The sequence below is a fragment of the Glandiceps talaboti genome, chromosome 3 (genome assembly GCF_964340395.1).
Source record: "Glandiceps talaboti chromosome 3, keGlaTala1.1, whole genome shotgun sequence".
NCBI classification, from domain to species: domain Eukaryota; kingdom Metazoa; phylum Hemichordata; class Enteropneusta; family Spengelidae; genus Glandiceps; species Glandiceps talaboti.
Genome location: NC_135551.1, coordinates 12653506 through 12680347, shown reverse-complemented (window position 1 = coordinate 12680347; position 26842 = coordinate 12653506). Strand labels below are relative to the sequence as shown.

The window sequence follows — 26842 nt, the reverse complement described above, 5'->3', positions numbered from 1 at the left end:
ATTAGCTTGGTGGTCAAACTCAACTTAATGACATATAGGTACATATATCTGGAAATACAGCCTAGTAATGTATGGCTCCTTACTAAGTACAATTTGTACTTTGTTTGTGAAAGTTATGAACTAAAATATCATAACCCAAAAACACTTTACAAGCTTAGTTTAAACATATATTCAAACTGACATCTACATGTATGTCTGGAATTTATATTCTTTTCGTTGGTCTGCAAAAGTAAATAGACCCTGTCAGTGTCAGAAATTGTCTCTATGTGGCCAAAGTTATGTGCGTAAATGAGAACAGAAATGGCAATAAATATAACACCTCATTTACCATATCCCACTTGGATTCCAAGACAGGGATTTTTTTACCCTTAACTGAAACACTGACATTTTCTGGAGTCAGGAAATGTAAAATACAATTTTATGTGACACATTACTGTCAGAATATTATCATTAACATTGGAACAAATATAAGTTAATTTGCTACCCAAAGAAGAGGAAACTGTCACTTATTTTCAATGTATTCTCTAAAAAGGCAATTTTTTAGTGTTGGTCAAAATGATGAACACACATTTCTTATAAAGTCATCACCACATGGTTAAGAGATTGGAGAACATCAAATTTGGGTGGGTCTTAATAAATACTTGTTTGTCAGTGATACATCAAATTGGCTTAAGGGCACACTGCACCTTTTAGTTATGCTGATATTACTTATAGATTTTCAACAACAAAGATACATATATTCATGTACATGTAAAACACACGTCATACAATATTTTTTACCTTTGACATGGTCCAAGTGTGGCGTTGCAAGCAACCACAGTTGTTGATTAAATGTTGATAATGTGGGTGATTTTAAATGAAATGGTCCCACCTGTAAGGTAAAAAACGATGACAAAAGATGAACCATTAATAAGTACATTTGTACATGTATTTAGATATTACTCCCAAATATCTTTTGTTTTATTCAGCCAAGGAAAATATGATTAACCTCAGAGTGACCTACCTATACAGGTCACTAGATGAGTATTGACACACACTTAGGTCACAAGTATTTTCTATCGGAATGTGAATGAAGAAAATTATTGGGGAGTAATATAATTATACCTTCTCACGCATTATTTTTTTAAAATAGAGAAAAATAATAGCACTTTAGAATGTTGTGACTCATATTTTGAACACCACAGAACCAGTGACAGGTTGTTGTGACGTAGAACAACCAGGGTATATATTCCATATTTTCTGTTCAAAGACAATAACTTGGCTTGTGCATGGTATGACTGTGTCAAATGACAAATCAATTGAGTAACTGTTACAGTAATAATTTCAAATGTACATATTTTGTAGTTAGCCACGTTTACATGTACACTAACAAAAATGTCACCTCAGTTGACATGACTGAAGCAATGAAAGAGTTACATTGTAGTGGGATTTGATGACCATACAAACACTACCTGTACTTGTCCTAAAAGCTCTCCTACAATGGGACACCTGCAGGAAGTCTCTTGAAACTCTCCTTAACCTGTTCTACATGTACATGTATGTGTCAGTATAAGTGAATATCTAGTGTCAATAGTCCTACTTGCAGACGTAAATCTGTCCTTTTGCGTAGAAATACAAGTATTGACAATTATTCCACAAAGTGTCATGATACAATGTAAAATGTACACAACCTGAGTACCCCTGTCCTTGGTAGCAAAATGTATCATGCATCTTACCTCCACTTCCCACCCCACTACACCCCCTTGGTCAGGAGCTTCCAGTAAATTCATATGCATGTGTACATGTACATGTACAGTGCATATTATATACATGTATGTACAATGCACATGTACTGTACCCGGTAGATTGTACCCTCTACACTACAAAGACATCCATATTTGTACATACAACATGTATTAAGATGACAACATGATAAAACTTGCACAGTACATATTACAGACAGTAACCCTTTGTGAAGAGCAATTTGAAGCCATTACAAATATTCTAACAGAGACTACCTTCCTTCACAAGATATCTAGAACAACTCCTGTGATAAATATAGTCCAATGAGTGAAAAATTAAAATGGCCTTAATCATTAATGACAACATTCTACATATACATGTACTTTTTATCTATAAAATTATTCTCATGTAATACAGGCACCATGAGTAACTCTTTCTATCATTTTTCATCTGATAAGCGCAAACCTTACAAAAGATTTCATGTCACACAAAAAGCGTGAAAACACTAATTCGACACATGTTATAGTGTGTGAGTACAATCAATCATTCCATCTGTTGATTTATGTTTAGTGTGACTGTGAGTCATACAGTGATGAAGGATTTCCCATTATTCGTATTGGCTGGACAATAACATGTTAAAACCTATTCAGTACAATTGTACATGTAACAGAGGTACTTCAAGTTCTCCACTCATTTTTTTCCAAAACAGAACACACCTCTGTTTATCCTCAGAGTAGGGTTACAGAAATACAAATAGAAATACAGGAAGATACATTGTACAGTACAATGTATGTGTAGTGAGGCATAAACACAAAACAACTGGGGAATATCAAATAGACTACAATGCATAAAGCAAAGATCAAATATTGGCCTTGATTGATCATAAAGTAATCCATTAAACATTGTAAATCTGCAGTTGACATTATCACTGCAATAGTTTTATCCACACTTGACATCATTATGGAGAACTTTGTCTCCTGGCATTAAATCAGGATAAACAGTGGATATAGTTTGGAAGATACATTGTCTTTGTTGGTTGGTTGAACTGAGAACAGTTTATCAGAAGATCAACTTCAAAATGTTCAACTTTTAACATCTACAGGTACATTTGTATGAGTTGTATATTTATTGGTTTGACATTGACAACTCGAAAACTAGAGACAACAATGGTTGTTATTTGAGTATTGGAAGCCTGAAGGTGATGTACATGTATCAGCTGCTGTAGTGCTATACAATGTTATTTCCCTGTGTGTACCACTGTGTACATGTACATGTATAGGTTACCAGCTGTTACACTGTATTTGTATTTGTCATGGGCTGTTTATAGTATCTGATACATAACTGAACTTTCTGCCCTGAATATTGATGTAAAGCCATGGTGACATAACTGAGTATGGTAAACGTAGCTGAGGATGGTCAACGTGACTGAGTTTATTTACATGTATGGCAAGTACATGTTGTGTTCTCCCTGCCCATGGTGGTGCTAAGCCCAAGGCATTAATTTTAAACAAGGGTGCTAAGCCCAAGGCGTTGAGCAAGGGTGCTACATGTAAGCCCAAGGCATTGAGCAAGGGTGCTAAGCCCAAGGCGTTGAGCAAGGGTGCTAAGCCCAAGGCATTGAGCAAGGGTGCTAAGCCCAAGGCGTTGAGATACATTTGTAGGGTGCTAAGCCCAAGGCATTAAACAAGGGTGCTAAGCCCAAGGAATTAATTTTAAACAAGGGTGCTAAGCCCAAGGCGTTGAGCAAGGGTGCTAAACCCAAGGAATTAAGCAAGGGTGCTAAGTCCAAGGCATTAAGCAAGGGTGCTAAACCCTGTTTTTGATTTATGAGCACCATGCTTGATTAGTCTGTAAGATATGGCATGCCACCATATCAGATATCATTTCAAAAAGAATCCTGATCAGGGCTGAGCAACATGTCATATCTTACAGTGTCCCCCTTGATAATAAATAACAATGATATTCCAACCACATCAAGTCAAGTATAAAACAGCTACTCAACCCATTTCAGCCATATTGGCATTGTGATCAACTTCAGTGTAGGAAGGTTATGGTTATTTCTTCAGAAGACTCAAGAAAATAACAAGAATTACTGACAAAATACCAAAAGTATCACCTTAAAACACTTAAGACACAACAGAGGACTTACTGCAAGGTTTTCAGGTTCAGGTACCAACTGTGAGGCATTCTGATCATAACTATCAACCAATGGAGGACCTGTGTTTAGAAAAATAAAATAAACAATATGTAAATCACATCTACATATCAACCAACGGAAGACCTATGTTTACAAAAATAAAATAAACAATATGTAAATCATAACTATCGACCAATGGAGGACCTGTGTTTACAAAAATAAAATAAACAATATGTAAATCACAACTATCGACCAATGGAGGACCTGTGTTTACAAAAATAAAATAAACAACATGTAAATCACAACTATCAACAAATGGAGGACCTATGTTTACAAAAAAAAAAAATATGTAAATTATAACTACCGACCAATCGCAGACCTGTGTTTACAAAAATAAAATAAACAATATGTAAATCATACTGTGCATATTATCAAATCTAAATATTCATAATTAACCACAGTCTAGAGACTTTGACTCATCATTAGTTTTGAAATCATTTAATGGAGTATCTCTCGATTTGAAAATCAATGATAAGTTTCATGGCTAAACTGACAACTGTAAGTCTATGAATGTTTTGACGATACTATATCTTGGTAGAATGTCATAACATCTGATACAGGACCATTGACACTTCAAAGATTGAAATACTACAAGTTTTGATAAATAAATATCAAACTGGTCACAAATTTAGATCCAAAGAGATTCATCAACTTTATAATATAAATTTAAGGTTATTTTATCAAGAGCAGGAAATATTACCTTGTCCATACATTTTCAATTCAATTCAATTCAATTCAATTCAATTCAATCTACACACACTACAAGAGAGTGTGGTATGGTACAAATTTTGAAAAACAAAATGAAAGATAAAAAGTTCATAATTGATATCAAAGTATACAATCAACTTGCTGTGCAGGGAGCTACTGAAGGGTTAGCATAATACATTTGTATTTTGTCTACATGCCATTGATTTCTTCAGTGGACTAAATGTTTTCACAACAGGTGTTAATGGCTTCACATGGTTTACTGAAATATTTGGACAAGTAAAAGTAATATTTCCTGCTTGAGATAAAGACAGCCTTCATGTATATATGGTCACTTTGATAGTTGTAGTACTGTGTCTACATATTAGACCTACAATGTAAGTGATAAGGCAATTTGTGAAAACACTTTACAGTTTCTATATACATGTATAATTGGATACACATCTCTGTTGGTGAGATAATATAAAAGACCATTACTTTATTATTTTTGTCTTGATTTTCAAAACTGATGATGTTCTGTTAACATGGCAAAACTAGTCAGTTTTTTTTTGCAGTGTTTTGAGTTGAGATTGATTGAAACCATTCATATAAACTGCATTTTTAGTTTAGTGATTTATTATTAATGCATATGTACACTGCTTAAAGGTAAACTGAAGCAATTACAAAAAAAAAATCTTTTAAAATCAAAATGCGTTCAAACACCTGCATTGTAGAGAAAAATGAAAATAATTATATTCTAAATGTGATATTTAAATGAGAATAATTTCTAAATGTTATATTTTTACTATTTTTTTCAAAATAGTAAATGCCAGCAATATTATTTGAAATTATGACATCTGGGAGATTTCCCACAATAAGAGTGAAGAAAGAGTTGATCCTAACTTCTATATTAGTATGAAATATTGAATGATTGTTCTTCGCTGCACAGTGTCAATCCAATATTTCAATACGCTGTGAGACCTACAAGTATTGTAATGGCAGTGGAAAATAAAACAAATATACACATGTATTGATCATCGGCTAGTTTTGCATCGATATAGTTGTCTATTCTTCATTGCAATCAGCTGGGTTATTATTGTTAGGTCCCTACGGAGAATCACAGATGTCCAATCTAAACATTGCTGAGGCAGAGTTATTTTACCGCATATAACACGAAGTCACGAACTAGAGACTCACAACAATGGTATATTAACTACAGACAAGCTAATACAGACACAAACTAAAACTATTTTTGCGACTTGTTCATATATGTAAGATATCAATGAATGTTATTGTAAGTGCACTACACACAGAATAGGGTGGGGTTTCTGATAGCACGTATTTCTCAAGTGTCAGCTTGTTTCACCTCATTCAGTGTTTACACTACCTTGATTACAGGGTGATTACATCACAGTAGCTATCACCCACCACATGCAACGACTGTAGTTTTAGTTTGTATCTATATTATACAACAGTTTGCCGATAGCATGTTTTCCATAGTAATATTATCTACCGGTACAATGTAGAAAATGTACCTGTACATATTTTGTATTCTCAGTGCTCTCATCAAGTTGTGGTCTAAAAATATAATTTATATTTTTTTTATAATAAAGCCTAAAGGACGTTTTTTTTTCTTCTGTTTTGTTTCTGTTTATATATTTCAATGTATCGTCAGTCTTTTTTTCTATTTTGTATTGCTGCAATTGTTAAAAAAAACTAATGATAAAAAAGTAAAAAATAAAACAATAAATGTACATGTACACAATATCAAGTACATTTGTAATATTACTGTGTTTAAAAATTGAATTTACCAAAGATCGTACATGTATGTAACTGAACATTTCAAGAATTCATTTTTATCACAGCCAATAATAAGTTATAATGACAAACAGTCACGGTGTAGAGCTGCAGAGTAGCATGTATATCATTTTTACTGCAATGTTTTTATGTTGCTGTCTTGTGGTACCAAACGTTTGTAACTTTTATGACTATCAATATCGTGTTATAATTAGCTTGTGTATTGTCTGTCGTACTATAATTTTAACTGATGGCATTTTCCCAAAAAGGATCAATAAAATACATTACATTTTAATCATTTATCATCATTCATTCTTAAACAATTACCATTGTGTAATACAAGAATTCACATCAATGTTATGCATGACAACAGTATTATTAGTACATGTATATATTTCAAATTAAATATACAACATATTTCAGTACTTACCTACGATACCGATTAATACTGTGACAAAGAAACACACAAAGAATGCAACAAATACCAACACAAACTGTCGCTTAGTCAGCGTATAAAGACGCATCTGTACTGATCTGGAAATAAATATAAATAAACAACCATTAATGAAGATAAATGATCATTTCGAAATTAGTTTACAGTGCATAATCTGGATTCTGACAAGGCTTATACTAAGTTAAGTGGATTACACTGGATTTCAGCACTCCTGCTACGGTAATCAAAGTTTTCCCCAGGTGTTAACTTGAAGAGTAGAATTTTCACATGCATTACAAATGTATACGAAGTGTGGGTTCTAAACGAAGGATTAATCCCGAAACGCCAGCTACATGTACAATGTACATTGCTACATGTACATATTTCAACTATTTTTTGGGACTGAGGACATTTTATCTTAACTAGGTTTCTTCTATAGAGTAGTGAGTTTCACTCTCAAATTTCATCTTCCACTCTACCACATTGTAATAATCAGGGGTCTCCTCTAGTTTCAAGGCCTTTATACATGTAGTGTAGTGAGTTCCACTCTAAAATTCCTCACCTTCCACTCTATACATTTTTTTGTAATTTCACCTTCCACTCTAAAATTTTACCTTCCACCCTACCATTTCACCTACATGTATATTGTAATAATCAGGGTTCTCCTGGTTTAAAGGCCTTTTAATACAGAGTAGTGGATTCATATGAGTGCTATGATTACAGTAATTTTAAGAGTAATAAGAATTCTCACAAGGCCTTTGGTAATATATAAAATTTGGATGATTTGTACAAAACAATAGATGACAATTATATAATTACAATAGATTACAGTGATTGTACACATTCATGTATAACATGACATAATTTATCAGCTTTTCTGATTTGGGACTTTCCATGGGGGTAGGATAAGGAAGGGTGGGAATGGGTTTATTTGCATGTACATTTTGTACATGTAAAGGCTGGAGTTTCAATCTCAGTTTTCACATTAATGTTACCCATCAGTGGAGCTACATGTACTTCTCAAACTCTGCCAGACGCCTGTTTGTCACACCTGAATTTTAACCCTAATCTGACCTTGTAGTTGTACTCTACATCAAGTTGTTGTACTTAACAGCTTTAACTGTATGGCCATCCTTGCTGCATAGAATTAATGCTGTCCTTTAGAAACTAGCAACTTACATTTGTGAGAACTGTACATTGCATTTTGCATTTTTTTTTAAATATGCGAGGCTATGACCCTCACCTGACCCTACTCTATTAAGGTCAGTGTTCTAAAACTGGCAAGTTTTTGAAAAAGTGTGACTCTCTGACCAGTCAATTACACATCTTGTAAAAGTTCTGCACTAGGCCTCTTTGTAACAACAATAACACACCGAAAAAGAAAATTTGTTTTCATGAGAGTGGAAAAATTATGTTTGCTTGTGAGGATACTTACATAAATTTCCATTAAATACTTCAGCTTTTTAAAAATAAAAAAAACACCTCATTTTATCTTAACTCACTTTTACTTATTACAATTCTCCCTAGATTCCTAATACAAGGACTCGGAGCTAGGGACCAATGTAATAATGTCATGAAATTAATAGAACCTAATTTAGATAGCAAATTAACTACTATACTATACACATGCTCTCTAGGGCATACATGTACATGTACACTGACCTACATTTACTACAACTCTAAACTAATCCTAGACGTGTAATTTATCATCAAAATATTCTGTTCATGTAATTAGTTTGATTTGTAGCAGTGATAGCCAACTATCAGGTGTGGTGATATCTATGGAGTCATTAATTTCTATTCAATCTGCTAAGATGTATAAACACGGCGATCAATCAAGGAAAAGCTTCACTTCTGATGCTGTACTTTTGTATTCCCAAACTAGTACATGTAGTTATCATCACTTGTACGAGAACCATCACGAAGGGAGTTTTCAGTCTGCCTGAATTCCCTGTAGTCTCCAATGTATAAGATAAATTTACATTTGAAAGAACTTTTAACAAGCAATTTTATACATCATTTGTGCCCTTTCTTCTGAGACATTTTAATGGTGTTTTTTTCTGTGTTTTCCTAGCTGTTGTATTATTCCATTTTTAGTTGTTAGTTTGTTTACAATGCGCTGAGATGTATAAAAATGTAGTGTAGCATGTAACTTTGTTTCTTCAAGAATTAAACAATAACAATAAATAAATCTATCATCTATCAGGGTCCCCTCAATCCCCTCACACATTGGCCTATACACCTCTAACGAAGAGAAGGGAACAGAAGGTCAATGGTAGCTGTTGTCTACTGTCATTGGCCAAATTTGGAGGTTACATGTACTGTGGCCTTGAAGATCTGTACATGTCTTCCCCCTGAGAAGAGATTTAGTGCCACAGATACATGTAACCTCTAGATTTGGTCAATGAGAGTAGACAACATATTTACTTGTCTGTGATATGACGTACATCTTAGCACATAGATTCATGCATGTTTACTATACTGTACAAAAGAAATGAAATGCCCTATAGTTAGCATGGATTCCATACTGTCCTGTTCTACAATACATGCGTAGGAAATGAAATTCCCTATAGTTAACATGGATTCCACCATAGACCCTCCACTGGTGAGGGTCTACATTTGTATGATTCCACACTGTATAGGAAATGAAATGCCCTATAGATAGCATGGATTCCACACTGTCCTGTTCTACAATACATGTACATGTATAGGAAATGAAATGCCCTGTAGTTAGTATGGATTACATGCTGTCCTATTCTACAGTATAGAAAATAAAATGACAGTATGGATTCCATGCTGTTGAGTTCCATCCTTGCAGGAAGTGTGAAACTGATGACTCATTTTTTTCCTGAAATTCTATTATTATAAATGTAATATCACTCTAAACGACAAACTTTATTACCATTTTCAGGCAATGTGTGAACATTATAATCCAAATATGCAATATGTATCATTGTAATATTTTACATAACAAAAGTTGAACTATGAACTGGATGCAATTAGTCACTGAAGTTAAAGAACAACACCTTGGTCAAACACATCATTTGAAAGTGTACATATTAAAATACTAATATAATATTGTAGGCAGCCATTTCGTTTCCAAGACTTTAAATGTTTTTCATATATGACCATAATATTTACTTATTTTATATGCTTTTTTTTTTTACATATTATTTTTGATTTGAAGAGTTGCAGGAAAAAGCTGATAGTGTACCGTATACAAATGAAAAGCAAAGTCGATAGTACACAGTGTACACAAGTACATTTTTTAAATGATGCAAACTTAAAAAAAAATCTCATCTACTATTTCTGTTTTGGGAATACACTGTGTTTTTTTCTGAACACAGAACGAGCATGTAAAAATGAAAACCTAGTAACAATTATAGAAATGTAAAATTGTATTTTCGAGTCAAACTCAACGGATACATGCGGGGATTGATGTACATGTACGTGTTTCAACTTCCAGACAACACAAACATCAACACGGAAGTCCAGACAGACACGTTGCCAAAATAACTTTGTTTACATTCTGTCGCTTCGTTGTATTTGCTGGTTGCTTTATAATATGAAGAACAAACCTTACCAGTTGCACATTACGAGCATACCTCTTGAAAAATTGTAGAAATCAACGTGCATTTCCCAATTACAAAAAACAACATGTCTATGTAAAATAATTAGCCTCGTATAACATGTTACCCGATTCCCGAGCGATTTGGCTTTCTACACGATGAGGCTCTTCTCGCACTAAACCTGATATTTCATTCGGATTGCCTCGGATCGTGTTCACTATCAATTAATTCATGAACAGCACACAATGATATACATCTTTAACCCTCTATCTAGTATATTTTTAGGTACTTACGGTTCTGCGATCACCATTTTTAGGTCGGTCTCCTTACAAACGTACAGCGGAACTCAATAATGTAGGGAACTGCAATATGGCGATTGCCACGTTTACGCATGCGCACTCAGCGCTTGCGTCATTATTAAAGAGTCGATTCGTAATCGTATTGCACATGATATGATGCTATTTAGAGATGTCATAACATTAAAAAATAATATTTCTAAACAATAATGCAAAGACTAGACATTTATTCCACGTAACTTTCAAATCATAAGCATGTTCATAAACATAGCTTTGACAGTGTTTATCCATGGAAGTAGAACCATGGTTTATCCACTTGGTCAAAGACACAGTGTTTATTCAAATTTTGAATGAAAGTGCTTTGACCGACTCGGCTCACTAATTCAATCATGCTGTGTTTTAATTTATCTATTTCTGAATGTCACCGTTTCGCTATACCTATTTTTAAACCTTTATTTTCAGTAGATCACGTATTAAAAAAATGAACGCGACAAATATTTTTTTTAAAAAAGAGGTCAAATTAAAGCACACATCCCATTATTAGCCTATCTAGCGATGCAATTAATGCAGTGTGGCTTCATACAAAGTCAAAATGCACAGACTTCATTCGCCTTGTGTTAGGTGTATGTATCTGAACAATATATGTATATGTATGTATAATAATACACCCAAGGTTTATTATTTAGATCTCTGTGTGTTGGTGTCCAGATTTCCTCTGCTGTCACACATACAGTGGTTTATTTACATATAAATTTGTTTCGTCAACGCATAGACCCTACACCAACTGTAGGGTCTATGGTCAACGCATGGAACACTGTGACGCTATGTTGTTGTTTTTTTAGATGACTCTAACTGAATGAGCATTTTTAATTCAAATATAGTCATTTTTTATCGCATGAAAGTGAATAATATCCTTGGCTTTCCTATGAACTTGAATGAACTATTGACAATGATTGTTAAGTCGATAGTTTCTTTTATTATTATATTGATTTAGTATTGAACTAATGTTTTTTTGAAAATATGTTTTCTATTTTCATCAAAGCTGGTATATTTCGTCATTACATTATTTGTAGTATATCACTTTATAGAGACAGACTTATTACTCCGATACGATACAACCACAACCAGTGCGTGACCGTGGAAATCGAGTTAAATATATCAGACATGTACATTGTTCCCATTTGAATTCATGGTTAACTTGCATTGAAATCAATTCAATTTAAAGACCCGAAGAAGCATCCGTGCTATTATCGTGTTTGTTTAGAATGTCGACGAGTAGAATATGGTAGATATCTCTTATATGTGGTATTTTGGATTCTATCATATAGACAGTGGAGAGGTTTGTCTATAATTCTATTAGTGAGAAAAAAAACATCCATGCATGTGTTTGAAATCGCCGTGGGTCTATTCATATGCAAATAAGATAACAACAAAGACGATACTACGCAGTGCGCCATCAATAATTTGGACAATATTAAAATAATAAAACAAAATGTGTGAGAATAATGAACTGAGCCTATTAATGTCATGTAATCACGTGGGTTTTTTATGTTTCTCTCAATTTTCTTTTATACTACGTGAGCTTGCGATTATTATCATCATGATTTATCATGTGAGCGTGAGGGATTTCCGACCTGGTTGTCAGCTCGATGAGCACAGTTCTGTATATATGTTAGAATACTACCGTAATGCGTAGGACGAATTTAATAAATACATATACAATTCGCAGCAACGTAGTGCGATTTGATTTCGATCAAATTTAAATAATATAATCGAATTTCAGGACCATGGCATTCCACTGAGTTCTATTAAATTAAGGTTGTGATGAGAATAGACGCAAAGTGTTTATGTTTCGGCTTACCTGTACAACCGGTCATGGTGGTACTGAGGGCTTATGTAGTTCTCAAAGGCGCTGAAAAGATCGGTGAATTGGTGGAGAGCTGATCGCACCTTGGCCGTCCACGATGGCGTATGATACGAAGTATATCCCAATTTATCCATTTTGTCTATGATACACTCGCGTCCCCACCAACAACGATATAATCCTACCTTCGTCAGGAAAAGAACAGCTGAGCAGAGATGTAACCGAGCAGGCGCAATGTAAAATTCGATTTTATGCGTTTAAGTAGAAGCCGTGTAGTATACACTTGAGAATCGATAAAACTAAATATTCATAAGGCGACTACTGAATAATTCTCGTTCTTAATGAGCTGGCTGCATTACTTCTCATGATGTGGTAGTAATGATATCATTAGGTCAACTTTATTTGAGACAATAAATAAACAAAATCTCAGCATGTAGCACGCGAGTGGATATATTTTATCACCATGACAACTGTATGACGTGTGGGAAAATGTTTTGGAAGTTGTTTTTTATTTTAACGTATTTGAAAGATACCATACGGCGTAGGCGAATCACATTGTTGTCTGAGGTCAAATATAGTGCACTTGAACGTTACTGTGGTTACTGAACTGATGACGTCACGATCTAATTGCTTTTAAGCGGAAGAAGATTACAAATATCAAGTTATCTATATGTGTTCGAATTTCCTGTAACAATTGAAACATTATCATTTTTTGATTGGAAGTGCAGATTACTAAGTGATGATAATTATTGTATATGAACCGTAGCAGTATGATATTGACAACAATTATAACAATATGTTGTATGGTAAATTAAAGATTTATTCATTTTATGATTTTATGATTTTATGGTTTGTGATTTATGAGTTCGACAATGTCAGATTGATTACTAGAATAAAGAGAAGGTTGTGACACACTGTAAAGCAAAATCCACACCAAACATTCCAGCAGGCCAGCGGGAAACTCATTTATACCGTTTGCATAACTCATTTGGCATTTGATGTGATCGTGGATGAAGCTTGACTTCTACGGGAAGCCATATGCATGGAACAGAGCTACAAACAAACAAACAAACAAACAAACAAACAAACAAACAAACAAACAAACAAACAAACATGCGTGAGTGTGAATAGCTATCTGTAGGACTTATAATAATTTATCATATCTGTACATGCATATATACTAGCATGTTATGTTTAATTAACTATGTTCCTGTAGAAACAGAATTTGTCTGTCTGTCTGTTTGTTTGTTTGTTTGTTTGTTTGTTTGTTTGTTTGTTTGTTTGTTTGTTTGTTTGTAACACAGCTCCAAGTCTTTTTTCTAGGAATCATTTTTGCTCTCTCGAAAAGTGGACTCAAAAGTAAAGTACACATAAAACATTGTAGCCCAATGATTAATAGGCATGAATGAGGAGTGTACCATTGACCACATGACCACCTACATCGTGCGGGGGGGGGGGGGGGGGGGTACAATTTGGTTCTTGGGGGAGGTTCGCATTTTACTTTAACTTGTTTTATTCTCTAAATTTCCATTGCCTTACGACCATCTGTGATTTTGGCATCCGACATTCACGGGAACACGCTATCTGACGTTTCGAATTAATATTCTTTAATCAGAATAAAGGCAAGATATATTAAGTAGTTACAAAGCTTGCTTTGAAAAAATTCCCCAATTTGTTAGTATATATTTTAGTAAAGACCGAGTCATAAATTATAATTTCAATTAGATCGAGTTACCATCCGGCCGATCAATCAAAGTATCCCGTGCTTCATTGCGGTAATTCGGGTTCTAGCTAGCTTCTTTTGCTTATAAACGCGGTTGGGCAAAGTAAAATGAAAATGTTGTTTCCGATCACATAGGTAGGTAGGCTGAAATTTTATTTAATTTTGATTTAAAATTTTTAAAATTACTTTAAGATAAGATACTTTTAAGATAAGATACTCGTCGGTCATAATACTTCCGTGAGAGTTTGTCATTAGCTGGGTGTAAAAGGAGTAAATGAATACATACAATTAAATACGAACACGTAATGCAGACGTACTATAAATAATTGTCTAAAAAGACATGGTTTCTCTCTGGAATACGATTTTTTTTCAAAAGTGATCACAGATGATGTAAAGGTATGAATACAAAAAGGAAATAGAAGTAAACTGCCCCCCCCCCCCCCACCAAAAAAAATGTAAAAGACCAGGGGCTTAAGTTAGGGTCGAGTTATGTGTCTTGTGTCAAATACGAGTACCTCAGACTAAAATATTTGTCGTTGAGGGCGCTATGGCAATTTCGTTTAAGCCACACCTGACGTCAATGCTACAACGACGAATCGCTGTCTACTAATTTTGTTGAATCATCAATCTCGATACTTACCCACACTTCATGGAATATAAATAAACTTATACCATTTGCCGACCAGAATTCAAAGCTGTTCTTGCCTATGCTATAACATTCAGTGCACTTAGATATAAGTTCATTAGTATTATCGTACCACACAGATGCCTATTTCAAGGTCAACCCAAGAACTTTCAACTGCTTTAAAGTGTGAAAGGGAATTAAGTACGTCTTCTCTAAATTATGAAAATGATTAATTGAATAAAGAGTTACAACAGCAAGCTCTATACATTTGCACTTCATTATCATAAATGTCTGTACCAAATTGTATAAGGTTTAAAGTGCACATTCCTAAAAAAAAATTTTAAATGGGTGGGTGGGGGGGGGGGCATCACTCCAGAAAAAGAAGGTATTTTCGTAACTTAGGGTCCTGGAGAATCATTTCATGAATTATCATCACATAAGAATTGCGCGATTGCCAAATAATTATGCAAATTAATGTCAAATCAAAATGAAAGCTGTATCAGCACATTTTACAGGACATATACTCGCACTAGTTTATATGAAATTTGTAGCTTGCGTTCTTGAGGTATAGCTTAAAGTATTACCGAGTATCATTATTTAGGCATGCAAATGAAGCAATATTCATGGGTTATTTACCAAAATCCATTATAGAGGATGTCTAAAATGTTATTAGAATTGATGCAGCAACTTTATATATATCGTATCAAAAGTCATACATATATAGACAGACAGACAGACAGACAGACAGACAGACAGACAGACAGACAGACAGACAGACAGACAGACAGAAACAGACAGCGAGACAGACAGACAGACAGACAGACACACACACACACAGACACACACATAAACACACATACAGACAGACAGACAGATAGCGTGACAGACAGCACAACAAACAGAAACAGACAGACAGACAGACAGGCAGGCAGGCAGGCAGGCAGACAGACAGACAGACAGACAGACAGACAGACAGACAGACAGACAGACAGACAGACACGAAAGGTAACAAAATACTTTTGGTAAACTGACATATAATAGTACATCAGACATTTAATCCCGGCCTCAGAAACAACCGTAAATAAAGATGATTTAATAGGTAAATAAAGCTATGAACTTTTTTACTTGTAGAAATGGTTGGATTCTGGTTCACTAGTTGATCTTAATTATTAAAGGACATAATCAAGATCATTCAGTGAAGATATTAATAAAATACAGTTATATGGTAGCAGCAAAATTAAATACATACATATTTTTTTTATAGTCTGACACCACCTTTATATATTACCACCTTTAATACCATATGTTTAACTATTAAGATTTACCATAAGGTGAGGTATTTATGCCACTTTAAAATAGTTTATGACATCTACAGACCAGTTAAATCATACTGTGAAGTTTTGGTGGTACTTTCACCAACTGGAACAACATCCGTGTAGTCACCAAAAAGACTTCGCGGCAAATGATCAGATGACACAGGTCACATTTCATATTGTTCTCAGTGTCTACCTAGTACATTATTTAAATAGATTAAGCTTACTGTGTGAACAAAACATGTCTATCATGATATTACATGAAATGTCTCGTAAATTATGTTATTGGTAAATGTGTAAATGGAGATACAGGTACTATATGTAGCATCATGCCAACCATTGTGGTGTGAACAATAGTTGTCTGACAGAGCTAATTATAATATGTTGATCCAAAACAAGACTGATCTCCTATAATATTGATGGCTCTTTTGACAAGATAATACTAACATTAGAAACTACGTTACTGATGAGCAGCAATGCTCAAGGTGAATAAATTAATGTAATTGTAAATGTTCTTTACATGCTTTTGGCCATTTGGGGAATATGCTGCAAGGATTTATGGGACCACTGTATGTACAGACAGACATCACAATTCCCACAGTCTCTCCGTCTTGACACTCTAGATTGTAAATGTGACGTCATCACTAGTCACAAAACATAGTCCCATAAACGTTAACACTTGGAGGAAATCCCCAAGATGGCAGAACACATACCAAGTGTAGCTAAGCCTTCTTTTCACGATTTCAATGCTATGTTGTATCCGAGGTGCTGTTTTATCACCCAAACTTATGTAAGGTGATAGCAGTATTCAATGCAAGTATGTTAAGGCAGAGAAATAAACCTGACTTATCTGTGACAAATTATATTTACCCCTTTTAGAAGTCCTTTAATTCATTGACGAATACTTCCATACAACGTATTGACTATCGTTGTATGGAAGGGGTAGAGATACATTTCATAATGATACAAATAAACAATAATATTTCATTTATAATATAATTATGACCCTTCATTTCACAAAATGTATATCCTAGATGTACGTTTATTCCATCCCTCTTCCACTTTAAAGTGGTCATATGGGTGTGGAATGGGTATATTGGATTTTTAATTTATAAAACAATTATACCATGGCTTCCTACTTGAAAATAAATGCAAAACAACATATGCCAAGCCCTTGTTTGTAGCTTAATAAATTGCAAAAGATTAATAAATATGTAAATGTTTGTTGTTGTACATACAATCACAGACAATGAACACACTTTAATACATTTCTTAGCTTTTTGCACTGTATTGAGTTACAAACACAGACGTGTCTATTTTGTTTCACACACTGATTTTTCAAGTAGGAAGCCTGGAAGCCATGTTAAAATTGTTCTGTAAATTAAAAAAAATCCAAAATAAATACCCAATCCTCATCCGTATGGCCACTTTAAAGGCAAAAATAGTGCGATGAACATCTAATCTTTAAATTTGTGAATATCGATACAATAATCCATGGAAATGTAAATCCCTGATTCTAATAGTGTCTTAAAATTACAAGAACGGAAGACAAATAATATTCATATTATGATGCTTTCGAATCATGTCTGTGAAGTTGGCTTGAGGATCATGTTGAAATTAACATTCATTGCACGTCAAAAGTACGCATCAACAAAAAAAGACAAAGAGACATGATTATACCAATCTCGAAATGGAGAATAAGCTATTGGAATTGAGAAAAGCTAGGTAATAAGTGAATAGCAATAACATTCATCCCGTTCAGCAGACAAGTCGGCATATTTTCATACATTCTTGTCCTACACGTATGTGCCCAACTAGAATTGTCAAATTGCTATACAATTGTTATAAAGCTATATCATAATGTATCTTATCTATTGCAATGGTATAGCTTAGTTGTGTAAATCGTCCTGTGTCATCAATAAATACTGAAAGCATTTGCCGATATGAGCGACTGCATCTTTTTTGTTTTTCACGTGCAACATTTTAAATGTGCTTGGAGATGTCATGTGCCTCTGTCCAAGCAATGACAAATCATTTGTTTTGCTCTTAAACGCACCCAGTAAGTAAAAGAAAGAATCAATATGAAATCGATGTGAAAATGTGCACGTGATTTCTAGAACAGGATCATCGTGATTTTGAAAAAAAAAATCATAACCGATGGAAAATTGCTGTCAGGAGAAAAATAACCTGACGACAACTAATCAAAAATGTACAAAAAATATAATGACGGATTCACATCTTTGGATCCTAATGTGAACCTAAAAATAAAATTCATTCGATAGCTAATATTGCAGTTTCATGGACAAGAAAGACCACGAATGTCTGATTGAGATTACATTAGCAGATTTTGTATTTCGCTGACATATCGAGCTTGGGCCAGACTGACCTTCTACCCATCTACTACATGGTGAGACCATGGGATCGAGGAAGGGTAAATGATTGCGGGCGCTCAGTAGAACAAACTCAGAAATAATTAATAAGGTATTCATAGTAAAGCTGGTTTATATAAACAAACAAAAAGAAAGCGTTCAAAATTGATTTAGAAATAATACAACAAAAGATTTTCAAATCATTACTTTATTACATGACACCTTGCAGGAAAAATATAGTTTTAAAGAGCAAAACAAAAGAGTAAATAATAAACAATTTTTGTAAACAAAGAAATTAAACACTAAACAAGAAACAACTATCTGTAAACAAATATGGACAATTGCAAGCTTCTGTGGTTAAAAAACATACTCAGATACAGACAGACAGACAGACAGACAGACAGATACACACAGACAGACAGACAGACAGACAGACAGACAGACAGACAGACAGACTGACAGACAGGCTGACACAGACAGACAGACAGACAGACAGACAGACAGACACAGACAGATAGATAGATAGATAGATAGATAGATAGATAGATAGATAGATAGATAGATAGATAGATAGATACAGACACACACACACACACACACACACACACACACACACACACACACAGTATATACAACGAGGTGCAAGATCGCCGAGTTGTATATCATACTAATACCACGGCTCCTTTTGTGGTCATGACGTGATGATACTCATTGTAAAAAATATTATACTTCAGCATTCAAACTCAAATCTTTTTGTCAGAGGCAATATTATAGTATATAAGGTTGAAATGGAGTAAGATACAATAATGTAACTATAATTTACAACCAAGATAATACTTACAGGTCATCCAAATTATTCTGATCAATAGTGTCATAACCAAGTTTATGTTCAAAAATATTTTGTCGCGATCGTTTCCAGTTATCCCATACTGCTTGCAATGATGTCAAACTCGATCCAACTAAAATAATCGCTGCTCCAGTAAGTGGCACAATTGTTGGTTTAATGCTTGTGAAGTAATCTTGTAGAATGTACGTCAATGGGACTTCAATATTCATCAGAATTGTTACTGTGGCCAATCTTTCCAAATGTGCACTGCCAATCAAGGTAACTTGACCAATAGCGGTAAATACACACGTCAATGTGACTTGATACATCCAAGATGAATCGATGTCCCAAACCATGTTTTCGAAAAATGGCATTGCTGTCAAGCATATCAAGGAAGAGGTAAGACTCGAATATAGAGCTTTTGTGGGAACAGGCACTTGTCCTAAACCTCTCACAATGAACATGACTCCACCGTATCCGAATGCAGCGACAAACGCCCAGGCGTATCCTATACTCCGTTCATTTGGTATGGGTTCATATTCCATGTCACTGCTGCCCTTACCTAGATGGCCATAATCGAATAAAAACGTCGGTTGACAGACCAGGTACGTACCGACAATGCTGATGACAGCTCCAATCGTATCTGTGAATTTAAAACTCTCGTGAAATATTATCCATGAGCCAATAATTGATAATATAGGCTCCGTTCCTGCTGTAATTGCCGATACATCCCCAATTGGAAGTCGAGCAATCGCACATACGTATGTAATGCACCCAATACTTTCAGCTACACCAATTCCAATCAACAAACATGTGTCTTTCATACTGAAGATGACTTTCACTTTGGAGAGGAGTACGATCGGGAGGAAGGTGACAAAAACTGTCAGTGACATCAAAAGTGATTGTTGGAAAGGTGGAACTCCGTGGGATGACACCATTACACAAAATAGAATCGATAAACTAAAACTCAACGCTGACCCCAAAGCAAGGGATATTCCATATGCTGCCTCCATGATCCGATCATGACATGTTGACTGGGGTGTACCCGATTGTTGCTAAATGCGGACGGTGCTCCTGTCGTTATGTGACATCGCTATCAACACTTTGGATCAGCCGGTCTTGTAGTAGAGAGATAAACTGCATATGAGACGATGTATGGAGTATGATTGGAACATAGACTTTATTAAGGGGTAGGACCAACTCGGCCCATTGCCAACTCGTCCCATCGCCAACTCGGCCCACGTTATTGCCAACTCGGCCCATTCACATGCCAACTCGGCCCATTTACATGCCAACTCGGCCCATTCACATGCCAACTCGGCCCATTTACATGCCAACTCGGCCCACGCACGTCATGACGAAAATGTTTGTGTCATTTAAAGCCAAGGTCTTGAGTCGATGACGTGATAATATCAAATACTAGTAATATTCATATAATACATCCATGCCCCGTCGCGACACGGGCTCACCCGAACATCGCTATGAGAGATCGAAATTTACATGATTTTTCGCTGGTGGTGCTCCTGAGATATGTGACTGATCACAACTGCTTACGGGTTTGGAGGCGTGGTTCCGGGGTAGTCTAGTTCCATGCCCCCTTTCTGCCGGGGATAGGCGTGTCGCGCTGTTTACAGGATGTGGTACATGTGTGTCATGAAATCTTTTATGAATTGACTGTAAGATACCATTGACCTTCCGAAATGTACTACACCGTACTACCTTTTCATCTAATATGCTGAGATGAATTATCTTGTAACTGATCACAATACTGATATTCAACCAAAAAACTACACTGTTATATTGTTATTTGGGAACGGAAATAAATGTAATAGTAGTGTTTTCAGTCACGGGATTTTCTTGTCTGTGGTACAGGGAGGTGTCTACATTTCCTGTTTATTTGTGTAATTGAGAGGACGATGAGCGACGCTAATTGAGTAGGTGTTAAGTGCCAGTTGTCAAACGCCTTCATAAAACGATATACTAGTACTGTATTTTCAAGTGATGATCAAAAATTTGAAATGGGCAGACTTTTCAATTTGGAAGTAAAAGCGCCTTGTACTTCCATGGACAGGCCAAGTTTCACGAAATACTTTAATTTCAACAGTCGTCTTCCCAACGATTAATAAAAAAAAAGATCAACCCATTTTAGAGTGCATGTCGTGTCGAAGTGGGCGATACGTTAGTAATAAACGCAATCGTTTATTTCAAAGTGTTTCGGTTTTGAAGTTACAATCACGTCGAGTTGTACATCTTGACTACTTAGTATTTACGAATTGACGAATAGGGGACAAAATATCTATAGTCAAGTTGGCAGAGAGTGGGCCGAGTTGGCAGAGAGTGGGCCGAGTTGGTGGGCCGAGTTGGCAGACGGTGGGCCGAGTTGGTGGGCCGAGTTGGTAGACGGTGGGCCGAGTTGGTGGGCCGAGTTGGAAATGGGCCGAGTTGGACGTGCACCTTTATTAAAGCCCAGAGCTACGAGAGACAGGTGCTCCCTGCTCCGCGGTCAAAACCCAAGTTGCTCAAACATGCTACTCTATATGGTCGTCACAATAATTAAATCACAATAAGTCACATAGGGGATGAGCTAACTGAGGTAACAATAGGTCATGCATGATTATGAGCGTCACAGAAATGAAATAAAAGTCACTAAACTTTAACTTGAATGACATCTCCAGACATACGATATCAGTACCTATTGTCTTAACAGCCATGTGAGCTATTGCAATAAAATATATTCATTTCTCTAACTAGGTGGTTGGAGACAGGTATAAACAACATCATGTCTGAACCCAAACACAGTAATTACACATTCAATCCATCGCATTGAATTTAATCGTATGTATAGGAGGAAAGTAAGTACAAACACTGTTTAAACATGTAATGTATTATATTCCAGGTGTTATACTACCAATGTATACCGTGAACTGTACTATTATTAGGTACTGGGGTTAGTCACCAATAGCAAAGGACTGGTTTTCGACTTATAACTTAATATAATCCCGTTTTCTATTAAGTCTATGCCCTTTAAAATGGTTGAAGGAGACGTTAGCTTAAAGAACAATATACTTTTAATGAATCAGATTGACAAGATGTTTAAATTGAGGTCTACCACTTACTGCATTTAATTTTCATCTGTATAACTTTTGAAATTAATTTTAATGTCCAATTTTTCAAGTTCATGAATATCGTCATATAGCCTAGTTTGACCCGCCCTCTAGGGTCATTCTGAGAATTTGTGACGTCATACCCTCCTAGGTGGACACTGCTGTAAAGTTTCAACTCCTTCATTTCATTGGTATAACTAGTATGCTTCACGGTACATGATGATCTACGGAAGCCTCCAGTAATTACAAGGGGGAGTAGGGTGGGGGAAACCAAGCCCAGTTTGTGGAATAAAATGTTACCCTCCCCAGTCCGCTGTGCTAAAAATGACCCTTCCCTCAATTTCCTGTCTCTAAAATATTACACCCCCTCCCCCGTTCAAATATTTGAATGAAAAAATATTTTAATGCCGAATTTTTCTGTAGTAAGATCTCACCATTTATTGTTTCCCACATATTACCATCACAGTGAGTTTCTGTTTCTGTTAAATCAATGCCTGTATTTTGGATGTCATTGGCTGAGCTGAAGGCCAGAACTCCCACAGACTAGATGAGTACACAACTGACAAGCTAAGGACTGAGGTAAATATCTCCAGTCTACCACATTATCTAGAATATCTTGCCACGCTGTTCTCCATTTACTGCTCTGAGGCCTGTTCCTCTCCTCACACCACAACTAACATATTTACCTTGTAGTTGTAATCACCTTCTTAATTGTCTGTGTTTTAATGACTCATTTACATAATTGAAATTTTCAGTCATTAAGCTATATCAATAGGTTTTTCATGATATCTGTGCTTTAAGGATGTACCAAATTATATTCAATTTGAAGCGTGCATTCTTAAGATGTAGCTTTCAGTTTTAATGAGTCATTTGCATAATGAATGATTGTATAGTAATTATTGTGTTACGGAAGACATTCAGTTTAAATCTGTTTAAGCATTGTACTGAGGAATGACCCCCCCCCCCCTCTTCCCTTCTTTGAATGAACTTACAATTTTAATCCCCTTATTTTGGCCAACGTGGTTTCCAAGTTGTCAATTTTCAATATTTCCGGGACTTTTGACTTCAGTTTTCTAGCTGTATGTATGTAAACATTTGACCCTTTGTTTATAGCATTTGTGCTTGTAATTTTAGTCCACCAGGACATGTATGTATGTATGTATGTATGTATGTATGTATGTATGTATGTATGTATGTATGTATGTATGCATGTATGTATGTATGTATGTATGTATGTATGTATGTATGTATGTATGTATGTATGTATGTATGTATGTATCCATCCATTCATCCATCCATCCGACCCCTATAGCCTTCAAATGTTTCCTTCAATGAGAAGGTTCACATTTTTTACGTCACACTCACAAAAACAGTTAGAGGGAAAGCAAGCCTACCCACTAAATAATCACACACTTCCCCTAAAAACTATACATACAGGTAGTTGAACTAGTTAGTTGACTGCAGCATGTGGATTTTGGCTTACTTTCATTACTTTCATTATTTTACTTGATATCATTTACACATTGGTGATAAATGATATGTCATGCTGTCTTCATGACTTTTATTGTATCTGCCCCAAAGCTTCATTTCTGTTTTCCTATTTTTAGAATTGCATTTCATTATAAGGTCATGCAAGTGTGCACATGTTTTAGTTTGTTTGTTAATCGTGTAGATAATTGCCTGTTTGGGGACAGTAAAGTGTAATAAAAAAAATACCACCAATGGCGTTGTAGCACAACTGTACAGTTTTTAAAAATGTTTATCCATATGCTAGTCCATGCTAACAATATGTGTTCATTTGCTGAATAACTATCCAAGTCTATCCAACCATGTTGCTATCTTTTACGATAAATGCTATCATTTGGCTGTTTCTATGGGCGTGGTCGTGTTGTTAGATATATTTGCATACATTTGTGTATGTTTTTGTTCACTTGTGTATGAATTCCTGATATTGTCTTTGCAATATACGTGATCATTTGGCTGTTGCTGTGGGCGTGGTCTTGCTGCTAGGCAAATTTACATACATTTTTTGAATGTTTATTCAATTGTCTATTAAACCCTGTTGTTATCTTTGTGAAATACACCACCATTTGGCTGTTGCTATGGGCGTGGTCATGGTTACTAGGGTATTTGCATGCATTTTTTGAATGTTTATTCATTTGTCTTTCTATTCCTGTTGTTATCTTTGCAATATACGTGATTATTTGGCTGTTGCTATGGGCGTGGTCTTGTTGCTATGCAAATTTACATACATTTTTTGAATGTTTATTCAATTGTCTATTAAACCCTGTTGTTATCTTTGTGAAATACACCACCGTTTGGCTGTTGCTATGGGCGTGGTCATAGTTGCTAGGCACATTTGCATACATTTTTTGAATGTTTACTCACTTGCCTACCACATGATGTTGTTATTTGACCAAAATATACTGCCATTTGGTTGTTGCTAAAGGGCGTGGTCATGGTCGCTAGGGCCAAATTTGTGAAGAAAATCTGCAGAATAACAGTTTCAGAAACATCTCGCTAGGGCCAATTTTGTGAAGAAAATCTGCAGAATAACAGTTTCAGAAACATCTCGCCAAGTTTCAGACTCATTGACCAAGTACTTTTTGAGATATAAGTTTTTGACCAAAAATGAACATTCTTACACCTAATTTGCATATCACTCATGGAATCATGGTATGCTTAATATATCTTCGACCATACATCCCTAGATGCATTCCCATTAAATTTCAGCCCAATCTGCTAAGTAGTTTTGGAATTATAGATTTTTAACCAAAAAAGACACATTTTTAGCCCTAATTTGCATATCACTGATGGAATCATCATGTCATGAACAAATCTTACTTTACACCCCCTTAAGAATCTTCCCACCAAATTTCACACCAATCTGTCCAGTAGTTTCTGAGTTTAAGTTTTTTGACCAAAAATCAAATTTTTTGACCCAAATCACACACCTGTGATGCGATCATTTTGATTTGAACAATTTCCCAAGGTAATGGACCCACCAAATATCATGGCAATCGGTTCAGCAGTTTTTGACTTTAAGTTGTTTACACACACACACAGACAGACAGACAGACAGACAGACAGACGCCGGGCGATCCCTATAGCACTACTGAACCTCAGTTCAGTTGTGCTAAAAATGTGATGAATATATATGGCCACTCATACTGTGCTTTGAATATTCTTTGGCCACTCATTGTGAAACATTGTTTTAGACTTTTCAGATATTCTCATCCTCAAGCCTATATACATGTAACAGGAGATGGGGTTTAAATATAAACAGTATAAATCATCAGTCTAAGGCCATCTATCAATCCATCTGTCTGTCTGTCTGTCTGTCTGTCTGTCTGTCTATCTATCTGTCTGTCTGTCTGTCTGTCTGTCTGTATGTATGTATGTATGTATGTATGTATGTGTGTATGTATGTATGTATGTGTGTGTGTATGTATGTATGTATGTCTGTATACAAGTACTGTGTATGTATGTACATACACGTACGTACATACGTTCTGTCTATCTTCCTAATAAAAATAATATATTTTATTGCCAATTTGCATTTTTAAAATACACTAGGAAAAACAAAGTAAAGATGGCGGAATGCAGGTCCAGACATCAATACTACTTTGTTCTGCACAACATTAGTTGTGTTATAATGTATGTATACTTTATTGCCGGATCATATTTTTATTTAGGGAAAGCTATGGGCAAAGAAGATAGAGGGATCAACTGAAAAAGGAAATTTATGGGATGCATACTGTCACTATCAATAAGAGAGGCTCTATAGACAATTCGTTGGTGGTAGAGATTTTCAAGAGAGGGCAAATCTGTGCCAATAACTTTTGATGCAGTGGCCATGATCTTGTTCAGCTTCAGTTTATCACCTTTGGATGCAGCTCCAAACCAAACTATTATCGAAACAGTTAGTAAACTTTCAATAACTGCTGTAGAATTGAACCATTGTACTCTTAGTCTTATTAATTCTGAACTTTCTTAACTGCCTTAGAAAGTAAAGATGTTGCTGTGCCCTTTTCCTGATGTTATCAGTATTCTTATCCCTCTTTAAATCATCAGAAATAATAGATCCTGAGAACTTGAAGCTGTTCACAATTTCACAATTTTGGGTATATGTTTTCTCTGAAGACTTGTTGTCTTAATGTTTATTTTGAAATGTAAAGTTAGCCAAGAAAAAACAGCAATGCAGTCATGTGAAAAAAATATTTATTAAAAAAAAAAAAAGCACTCAATACTTTACAGCAGCAAACAAAAACAGATTTCAGGGTACAATTTTACTAGCATGATAGTTTTAAATGCTTCTCT

General features: G+C 35.3%; 1 protein-coding gene across 2 annotated transcripts in view; it reads right to left on the bottom strand.

Moving 5' to 3' along the window:
* Nucleotides 1-10763, bottom strand: part of LOC144432616 (transmembrane protein 181-like) — a 35658-nt gene extending 24895 nt beyond the window's left edge. For both annotated transcript variants that reach the window (XM_078120876.1, XM_078120877.1), the window contains exons 1-4: nucleotides 10696-10763; nucleotides 6831-6934; nucleotides 3872-3939; nucleotides 781-871 (exon numbers count right to left, since the gene is read on the bottom strand). In XM_078120876.1, coding sequence (XP_077977002.1) covers nucleotides 781-871; nucleotides 3872-3939; nucleotides 6831-6934; nucleotides 10696-10712 — 280 coding nt within the window. In that variant the 5' untranslated portion in view covers nucleotides 10713-10763. The remainder of the gene's footprint in view (nucleotides 1-780; nucleotides 872-3871; nucleotides 3940-6830; nucleotides 6935-10695) is intronic.
* Nucleotides 10764-26842: the final 16079 nt, after the last annotated feature.